The 10,528-nt window shown below is 42.0% G+C and overlaps 1 protein-coding gene across 2 annotated transcripts; it reads left to right on the top strand.

The window, feature by feature from the left end:
• The first annotated feature begins 899 nt into the window (after positions 1–899).
• On the top strand, positions 900–10,268 carry unc45b (unc-45 myosin chaperone B). Of its 2 annotated transcripts, none has more exons than XM_053421256.1 (20): positions 900–1,005; positions 1,720–1,881; positions 1,966–2,002; positions 2,098–2,273; positions 3,351–3,440; positions 3,557–3,724; positions 3,854–4,019; positions 4,117–4,287; positions 4,651–4,822; positions 4,903–5,203; positions 5,436–5,530; positions 6,043–6,184; positions 6,267–6,407; positions 6,515–6,642; positions 7,056–7,122; positions 7,336–7,449; positions 8,113–8,228; positions 8,316–8,433; positions 8,557–8,712; positions 9,996–10,268. In XM_053421256.1, the coding sequence occupies exons 2-20, from the start codon at positions 1,720–1,722 to the stop codon at positions 10,266–10,268; spliced, it is 2,793 nt and encodes a 930-aa protein (XP_053277231.1). In that variant the 5' UTR covers positions 900–1,005. The 2 variants fall into 2 exon arrangements, with proteins under 2 accessions (XP_053277231.1, XP_053277230.1); XM_053421255.1 differs by lacking the exon at positions 900–1,005 and adding an exon at positions 1,244–1,303.
• The last annotated feature ends 260 nt before the right edge of the window (positions 10,269–10,528 follow it).

Below are 10,528 nucleotides of genomic sequence, written 5' to 3' on the forward strand. Positions count from 1 at the left end.
ACATGTGTGTCGGGGAAAGTTGCAGTGAATGAATATCTGGGCTTTACCTCTTTGGGGGCATTTTGTATTCTTCAGTTGTACAGATATCATGATGTATCATTACATGGTTGTCAATATATTATTGCAGAATCACTGTACCAATATTAATATATTATTTATATACATTATATAAAATGGGATCGTGGGCCATGTGTCACGTTTTGTATCATATCATGAGTAGCGCTGCTATTCCCACCGCTAATAATATACATTGACTTTTGTAGTGGGATGACATCCTGACTTCAGTCTCACTGGGTTCTATATAATCGAATGCATTCTATGTAATAAATCAGCTTATAAATTCCCAGATGCTTTTTCCTATTTACACTCACAGTGAGACTGCAGCCTATCCCAGCACGCACTGTGAAGGAGACTAACACCCAGTTCATCAGGTCACCACCTCACTGGAGTGTGGGATTCGGGATCATTCTCTTTCCAGAAGCTACCAGATTCTTCTGTTTGTCACACAGCTGTCGGTCCCTCCTCCCCTCACCGCCACTTTGGCATCAGGCATTTGCTGGTGAGTTCTCAGCTGTCTGAGCTTGAAATAGATCTTATCAGGAGCAGACCACCTCTGACGGGGGTCAGTCTAGCATAATTCATCGAATGGGAAATAACAGTTTCATTCACGAGGCCTTTTATATTTTCAAAAACACTAAAATGATATTTGTTGCAACACAAGTAATCATGGTTTATGATGACCTTCTGTTCAAATGATCTTTAAGGGGCCTTTGTATGCTTGGAATGAACCCCCTGTGTGTGATGGATGGTCCTACTCAGTCCTGTCCCATCTCATTGAGCTGCAGTATAAATATAATTTGAGGTGTTGGTGGGGGGAAACTTACACCAGACAGAAAAAGTCTGAACCGAACACTGGAGACTGGAGGTGAAGGCCGTCTACGTGGGACAAAAAAACTGAAGAACGGATCCATAGAAGAGGATCGAGCAAGACACACAATCCCTAAGGTACAGCACAGCTTCCACAGAAAACTTTTGGTCCCTGTTTTTGCCTGTGTCCATCAGGCATGGATAGGGTGCTTAGGATAAGAGAAGAGTGGGGGGTGGACTGTGCCATATCAGGGGGAGCATGAGGACGTGGTGTCTGTCTATCAGGAAAGAAGCATTTGTTTCAAGGCTCCACTTGGGGTCCGAGACCATGCCCAAATAAGGCCTGCAGGGCTGGCCATTTAAAGTTAGGGATAGCATGTGCGTGGCCATTTGCCACAGGAGAGCCAGGTCAGCAGGACACCTTTTAGCAAAAATGGTAAGTTTTAAAGATTTAAATTATATTATTATATTAACAGGTTACGATCGCTGTCCCATAAATAAGTACTGCTTTTGAACTGGTTCCATACTTATATTCTATTGATATTTACAGTTACAATGGGCAAAAGTATAAAACTGTTCAGGAGGTTTGTTTTAAACCTTTGTATCGTTTGAAATGTTCATTTTCTAACCAGAACCCTCTGTATGTGATTGGAAGGTTTCAGTTTAATATGACGTTTGACACATGCCACATTAACCTGAAATTGTGAAATTGTGCTTTTGCTGGTGAGGTGATGCTGTCAGACACAAGAAGCGTCTGCGTCTTGTCGCGCATGCTGATGATCAATTAACATGAAATTAGAGGATTTATAAGGATTTTTTTATTTTATACATGATGATTGAATTCTCCCCCAGATGGGAGACGCAATCCAGTTAAAAGACGAGGGAAACAAACACTTCCAGGCTGGAGAAATTGACAAAGCCATTGACTGCTACACCGCAGCCATCAAGCCATGCAAAGACAAAAAGGTGCTGGCTGTCATTTACAGGAACAGATCAGCATGCTACCTCAAAAAGGTAAGCAGTTTTTGTTAAAGCAGATTTGTAATTCCTCCGGTGAATAGACTGTGATTTTAATGTTTTCTATTTTTGCCGTTCAAGGAAAACTATGCCATTGCAGCATCTGATGCATCAAAAGGTACCATAATCAATATAAAATCTAAATAACCCAATAAATATTAATTTGAAAATGAAGGTTCCACAAACTCATTGTGACTTACCCTACTTTTTTAGCAATTGATGTAGATGCAGCGGACATTAAAGCTTTGTTCCGGCGATGTCAAGCTCTGGAGAAACTGGGGAAACTAGACATGGCTTTCAAAGATGTGCAGAGATGCGCCACCATCGAACCAAAGAACAAGACCTTCCTGGAGACTCTCCGTAGACTGGGGGCAGAAATCCAGGCCAAGGTCAGTATTAACCAGAACATCAAAGCCACGCACTCATTCATACAGGGCAGTATATGACTGCATACATCACTATACATAAATACATGCAGCATTCACTGCTTTCGAATAAAAAATCTGTTATTACTATTACATTTCATTTAGCTGATGCTTCTATCCAAAGCGACATACAATAAGTGCATTCAACCATAAGGGTACAAACCCAGAACAAAAAGAATCAAGAAAGTAAAATTTCTTAAAAAAAAGCAAAACTACAAAGTGCTATAACTAAGTGCCTTTTAAGTGCTCCTAGATTGTTAGTTTCAACATTTTATTCAAGGTATAGTCGGAAGAGTCAGTGGAATTTTCCTCCAAACTGATAGATTTATTTAACAGCCAACATTCGGCTGAAAAGAAAATCATATTTACCCCTGTCTGGGAGTTTTTTTTTGTTTTTTGGTTGGTTTGTTTATTTGTATGCAAGATTACACAATATATTTTCGATGGATTACCAAATAACTTGGTTGAGGGATGTGGTATATGTCGGGGAAGAATCCATTAAATGTTGGTGTGGATCCACATCAGGGGGCGTTTTTCATTTTTAGGGGGATTGATAATCATGAGTGTGCGAAAATTGCTGCAGATTCAATAAAAATCTGAATCCATCATGAATCATGAATCATTCAAATTTTATTTGTATAGCATATAGGAAAAGCTACCCCCAAAAAAACCTATGATTAGGGAAAAAACATTGAATCCTCAGAGAGAGCCACATGCGAGGGTTCCCTCTCCCAGGACGGACAGAAATTCATTAGATGCCTTATGTAACTGAGCACATCAACAAAATAACAATATTTACAACATTGATTGTAATGGATTTAAATGGGGTTTCATAAGGTGACTGTTGGGCCTTGACAGAGGTACATGCAATAAATGCTGTTCTAGTTGTGACTGCTTTTTTCATGGGATAAGTATGAAATGTTTGGACACAAAGAAAATGGGCAGGGAATGATCAAGGAGAAATGATCACGGGAAATGATCACAGGAAATCATTCCAGGATATCACAGAGCCTTCATTGACAAAACATTTTTTCTCGACAGCTTAAGACAACATTCTCTACAGATTCGAGAGTACAGAACATGTTCGACATCCTCCTCGATGAAGAGATGGAAAAAGACAAGCGGGAAAAGGTGGGTTTTATTTTAAATCTGAATAAAAAATAACTGGGAGATTAGTTAGTTTCCTGGATTTCCAGCAGCGGATTTAACCCTACTTCCACTTTTTGACTCGTTTCTTTTATGTCTAGGCTGCAAATAACCTGATTGTGCTGTCGAGGGAGGACGCGGGAGCAGAAAGGATTTTCCAGAACAACGGAGTCCCTCTGCTGCTCAGTATGATAGAGACAAGCAAACCCGAGATGATCCTGGCTTCTGTCCGTACTTTGTCAGGGATGTGCACAGGACACAAGGCTCGCGTGAGTATAGTCTTATAAATCGCATCTTCTGAATAGAGTCAATATTTTGAAGTGTAACTCCTGCCTATATGATGCACTCAGAAATATGCTTTATACTATTTACATGTTTCTTTTCACTCCCCTGGATAGGCCATGGCTATTGTGAACATGGTAGGGGTTGATAAGATGTGCAGCATCATGGCAGTCGACAATGAGGAGATTGCACTGGCAACCTGCAACCTCTTCCAGTGCATCAATGACTCCCTCACTGGTGGAGACTCTAAGGATTATGGGAAAGAAGAGGCCTTAGTTTTGGGTGAGACCACATCCTCGTCTGTAACTGAGTGACCTCAGCTGTTGGTATTTTTCTCCCTAGCACTACTCACACTTTTCTATCATCTGTCCCTATGCAGACACATCTAAAGACCTGAAATCCATCCTCCTCTCATTGCTGGAGATGGTTCAAAATGCGAAGGTGTCCGGCCATGGCAGAGACCAGGCGCTGAACCTCCTGGCCATGAATGTGCCGCGCAAAGAAAAGAGAGGGAGAGATAACAGTAGAACCCTCTTCACCATCGATCACGGTGAGACATGGCTGCATCACATCGCTCAGAATCCAATTAGACCTGGTTTTAACATGCGGCCAGAGTGAGCCAATCACAAATGGTTGAAACTAAAAGTCCGAACGCACTCAAATGCGTCCTCAGTAAGTCCTGAGATCTGATCACACTGACCACATTCAGAGGTGGACTAGGATGCATGTGACCAGATTCTTTTCACTGTGTGAACCTAAGTCCATCCTTGGCCACATATGTAGGACTCAGCTGACGTCCTCTGACCTGCTGCAGTTTAAACGTATTTTCACAGTCATGTTGCTAGAACCTTGACTCTCTGACATGATGTATTCAGCAGATATCCATGAATGCATCTATGTGCTTGTTCTCCAGGTCTGAAGAAGATCCTCAAGGTGTGCGGTCAGGTTCCTGAACTGCCAGACCAGCTGCCCTTGACAGACAACACACAGCTGATCGCCAGCGTGCTGCTCAACAAGCTGTATGATGACCTCTCTTGTGACCCAGAGAGAGACAACTTCAGAGACATTTGTGATGACTACATCAAGTACGTCCTTAGCACACTGATCCCCGAGTGGCTCTTTTTGCCATCAAGACATAACTGATTATAATGTCTCTGTCCCACAGAGCCAAAATTGACCCCAACAACATGGACAAGACCATTCATGCTGTCAACACAATCTCGGGGCTGCTGCAGGGTCCCGTTGACGTCGGCAATGCACTAGTTGGACGGCAGGGCATCATGGAGATGATGGTGGCACTGTGCGGCTCAGAGCGGGAGGTGGACCAGATGGTTGCCGTGGAGGCGCTGATCCACGCGTCCTCAAAGATGGCCCGCGCCTCCTTCATTGTTACCAATGGCGTGTCGATGCTCAAGGATATTTACAAGAAGACAAAGAATGAGAAGATTAAAATTCGTGCGCTGGTGGTGAGTGTCCCAAGGAAAGAACAGAACATAGAGGAAGTTTGCTAATATAAGACAGTGTATATATATATATTTTTAATTTTTTTTCCACGGTATGAACATAAAGGAAAAGTAAATATAATAATATACTGTTGTTCAGTTGGACTACAAAGTTGTGTTGGAATGTAAGAAAGTTTGATGAGAGCACATAACTTGTGTCTATGTGTATAAATGCTCATCTCAATGTCCCCTGCAGGGTCTCTGTAAACTGGGTTCAGCTGGAGGAGATGATTACAGTTTAAGGCAGTTTGCTGAGGGCTCCACAGAGAAGCTGGCCAAGCAGTGCAGAAAGTGAGTACTCACACAGAGACAATAAGCAAATGTACAATAACTATACAAAAGTTGCAATGGATTTATTCCTAGATATATAGCAGAATATCCCGGTACCCTGCAATCAATGTGCACAACTTTGTCTCATTCAATTTCCTATTCTGAAACCAAAATCAGGCAATTGGTCTGTTTTAAAAATAAAACACCATTCTGCCACTGAAATAAAAAATTGTATTGAAGCATTTTCAGACATGAAATATAATTTGTAAAGAAAGGATCAAAATTCTTTGTGTTCATAGGTTTATTTTTTCTTGATTAGAAACCCTCTTCTAATCATACCCTCTCAACCCTAAATCAAGAAACAGAGAGATTAAAACTTAAGAGGTTATAAAACTATTTCCTTTTACAAAACCTAATTTTTGTCTCAGAATATCAGAAAATCAATTGACACTGAAGTACACTGATTGGCCAACCTACTACTTGACATCATCAGGATACAAACTTGGTGTTAAACCTTTCCTTTGTTCCTACAGGTGGCTCTGCAATCCCCAGATTGATACCAAAACAAGGAAGTGGGCTATCGAGGGTCTCGCTTACCTGACTAATGATGCTGATGTGAAAGATGACTTTGTTGAGGACGAGCTTGCCCTGAAAGCCATGTTTGAACTGGCCAAGGTATATAAATTATAATCAGAAGCGAACCTGCAGTATATTGGATTAGATATGAGTAGAAATAACATTTCTCTTTATTTTCTAGTCGAAGGACAAGACGATCTTATACTCAGTAGCTTGCACACTGATCAACTGCACAAACTGCTATGAGAAGAAGGAAATCCTCCCAGAGCTGGTCCAGCTTGCCAAGTTCTCCAAGCAACATGTGCCTGAGCAACACCCTAAGGTAAAAGAGGAGGCACAGAAAACTCTATCAGGCAGCCGAAATGGGCAGGGCGGGTATTGTCACACGTTCATGTGCATAAACACACTTTGCATACCGTTGTTTCTCAGGACAAGAAGGACTTCATTCAGAAAAGAGTGAATAGGCTGCTGAAAGCTGGTGTCACATCTGCTCTAACTGTAATGGTCAAAGCTGATAACGCCATCTTGACCGACCAGACCAAGGAAATGTTAGCAAGGTGAGGGAAGCTACTGTGGAACTCACTGGAAACACACAATGAACGATGTGACTCAACACAACATGCGATGAGTCATATCATTTATTCTGCAACTAAAAAACGATTTTAGCATTTTTTTCCTCACTTTTTCACATAAATGTTTCTTCAGATAGGATCGGGGAATGAAAGCTAAAAACAACAAAAAAACATAAACTTTGTTCATATAATTCATTTAGGTGTTTTCCAAGTTAAGAATGAAAAATGTAAAGCAAACAATAAACAGTTAAAAGCTATTTGAAGATCACACAGCATAAGAGCACAGATACAGAAATAGAACAATTAACATATGAGAAAAGACTTAAAACAAGATAAGTAAAACACATACAACAAATAAGAATACCTTTCTATTCTTATTTTGTATTTCTTATCTACAGGATTTTCTTGGCATTGTCAGAGGATTCCAAAGCTCGTGGTATCATTGTAGCCCAAGGTGGTGGAAAGGTGAGCGATCGGTTTGGAAATCAATGTTGCATGAATCTACAACATGACACAAAGTCCTTCCACTGTATTCCACAGCTGAATACCCAGAAAAATGTCTAAAACAAGAGTTCATATTTCCTTTACTGCTACAAACCAGACCAACTGGTTCTTTCATAGTATCCACGCTGATGTTTAGCCACTGTCTTTGAAATCAAACTGTTGCTCTGCCCTCAGGCTTTAATACCACTTGCTCTGGAGGGGACAGCTGTCGGAAAGGTGAAGGCATGTCATGCCCTCGCCAAGATTGCAGCTATTTCCAACCCAGAAATCGCCTTCCCTGGGGAGAGGGTAAGATTCGCTGCTTTGTTTTTGAAAGGGGAATGGAAATGTTCTGAGTCACTTCTGCTGGAAGACAGGGCGGGCCCTGGCAATGTTGGAGCCCTAGGCGAGTTTTCAGATTTATGACGATGGTCTTCACAGCTGACTGACCTACGCAAGCCTATAGCCACCCCCACAGGAGATTGTGTGCTTGTGTGCTTGTGTGTTTCTGTCTGTTTAGTCACAACTGACAAATGTGTGGAATAAGTACATAATTAAAGATGGGGAATGTGGGGGCAAAGGTCGGGGAAATTGAAACTCCAGGATAACAGCTTTGCTGCCGGTGCGAACAGATTGATTAACATGGGCTTGGAAAAGAGGCGCACAGCTTTCCGAGGAGCTTTTCGTTGCTTCTGCATCCAGTGTGTCCCCGGGATTAGAAGACGAGGGTGTGACATTACTGCATTGGTTAACGTTTATATCACGTCATCATAAATCAACCTATTGTGGCGGCCTCTCTGCATTTGGCGCCCTAGGCAACGGCCTATGTCACCTATGCCAGGAGCCGCCCCAGCTGGAAGATGCAGAGCTTTCTCAGTGTTTCAGATTGCTGTGATCTTCTGTTGGGGGTTTAAATTATCGTAACTATTAGATTTAATCTAATAAATCTGATAACTGTTGCTTTGTTGACAGGTGTATGAGGTGGTGCGGCCTTTGGTGACCCTCCTCAACACAGAAAATGATGGACTGCAGAACTTTGAAGCTCTGAAAGGCCTCACCAACTTGGCCGGCTTCAGTGAAAAACTGAGGTGACAACTCTTTCCTCAGTAATAATTGTCTTCAGTGCAGCTTTCGGGTCTGCCTTAGTGTGGTTACATTGTCGTCCTGTTTTCTAGAGTAAAGATTGTGAAAGAGAAAGCTCTACCCGAGATCGAGAACTACATGTTTGAGGACCACGACCAGATCCGACAGGCCGCCACTGAGTGCATGTGCAACCTTGTGTCATGCAAAGAGGTGAGAACTGAAAAGTTGACAAAATCCTTACTTCATAACTTATGGTGTGCAGTCAAACATGTGCAAACTGCGGCTTGGTTTCTAGCAGGTGCGGCTTAATGGAACATTTCAACTTTGTTTTAGGTTCAGGAGCGTTACGTGGAAGACGGCAATGATAAGCTGAAGCTGCTGATTCTGCTGTGTGGTGAGGATGACGACTGTCTTCAGATAGCTGCAGCTGGAGCTCTGGCCATGCTCACTGCTGCTCAGAAGAAGCTCTGCACCAAAATGACCCAGGTGGTGAGTACAACAGTGTTTGTATGCCCGTAGCCAGCTATGAGGTCAACAAGGTCTGGACCTCTATAATTGTTATATGTAATAATTGAAACATTTTCACGCACCCGTGCTCAGAAATCCTGTGGTTACCTATACCTCATGAACTTACATCTGGCACTTCTAACCATGGCAAATAATGAGGACCACACACACTTTGAAGCACAATTTGACCTAATTTAACTCACTTCTGCCATTTCCGTGAGTCCGGTTCCATGTGAACCTTCTAATGAGAGTAAAGGTGCAGCCTGAATCTGTCTGTGAATGCGATGTCATAGTAAAAAACTAGGACACTTGTAATCTACCCTCTTGGTTGTTATTTTTGGGGCATCATGCAGTGCTGCCTCATCTATGCTTTGTGGCCAGACATATTATGCACCCCACCATGTCTACCACAGCATTGTTTGTGCCACTGAATGCACAAGGACTGAGGGAGTGAAAGTTTGTGAATTCCGCACACTTTAATTGGGATTTAACAAAATAGCCAAACATCGGTAGCTGGTTTTAACACAGACCTTAATGTGGTTAAGTTAGATCATAAATACAAAAAATGTTTGGACAGTGGGGTTAAGACTTTCTCCAGATTTTGCCTTTTACACATGAGGAACGCAGAAGGACATTCTCTGGTTCAGACGGCAACTGGAACATCTCAGGAGTGTTCGGGTGGTGGGTGGCTTCTGGGTAGATCATGCAGGAGACAAGGCATAACAAATATATTCCCCATATTTAATGTTTTTTCACCCTATCACGTGTTATCGGGTGTTATCCTGCTGTATTCTAACATGAGCTCACTCTGACATTATCCAGAGATTCTAATAGGGAGCTGTCACAAAAAACTACAGTGCATGTCTGAAAGCAGCTTACGTCTATAACAATGTGAGAGGGGACTTAATAACAGAGAAGTGGACTCACAAGTAGTCTCCATTGGTCAGCCTCCAAAAACAATGGATCCTTCAGTTTAATGCAACTTTATGGCATTGCATCTCAGGCTCGATAGGCCGAGTTTGTAATGGAGGCTGTTATAATTTTGTTGAAATAATAGAGATGAAATTAATTTGCCATCATCAGTGACATAGCTTATTTTTTTGATGTTTGAATCATTGGAAATCTCTTTTAAAACAAAAAAGGAAAGAAAATCCCTTCAAAACCCGGATTTCAACCTATCGACTCCGCTGACATATGCATGCAACTTGTGTTTCCTTTTGTTTTCATCATTCACACACTTCACCATGTCTGAACTCTCCCCACAGACTGAACAGTGGCTCGAGATCCTTCAGAGGTTATGTCTCCATACCAACCCTAAGGTCCAGCACCGCGGCCTGGTTATTGTCTACAACATGCTTCACTCCGACAACAACGAGCTGGCCAAGAAGCTGATGGAGAGCGAGCTCCTGGAAATCCTCACCGTGATTGGCAAGGCGGAGGATAATCCCATGAGGCAGGAGCCCATTGACGTGGCGCGCACATGCCTTGTTAAAGCTATGGATCTCGGCCTCATCAAACCCTTCACTAACCCTTCTTAAAATGATGGCAACAACCAGAACAGCACCAATGGACCTTTTTCTTCGTTCCCTCTGTTAAATAGAGACATTTTTCAAAATGCTTTTTCAACATCAAAAATATTAAAGGATTTAACAACCTGTCTCCCTCCATGGAGCTTGTCTCTCTGTTCAACATATGTCCCTGGATGACAAAAGCAAAAAAAATAATACTTTCATAACAACTAAATGTTTCAGTTTCAATATGTAACAAATAAGCCGACAATCGCCTACCTACCTAACTA

This window comes from Pleuronectes platessa, chromosome 4, assembly GCF_947347685.1.
Source record: "Pleuronectes platessa chromosome 4, fPlePla1.1, whole genome shotgun sequence".
NCBI classification, from domain to species: Eukaryota; Metazoa; Chordata; class Actinopteri; order Pleuronectiformes; family Pleuronectidae; genus Pleuronectes; species Pleuronectes platessa.

Bases quoted from the DNA above. Each gene is read 5' to 3' on its own strand.
- unc45b (XM_053421255.1), top strand. From the start codon at position 1,244: ATGTGCGTGGCCATTTGCCACAGGAGAGCCAGGTCAGCAGGACACCTT. The intron at 1,882-1,965 runs GTAAGCAGTTTT...TTGCCGTTCAAG, and splicing joins CAGCATGCTACCTCAAAAAG to GAAAACTATGCCATTGCAGC. The intron at 4,823-4,902 runs GTACGTCCTTAG...TCTGTCCCACAG, and splicing joins ATTTGTGATGACTACATCAA to AGCCAAAATTGACCCCAACA.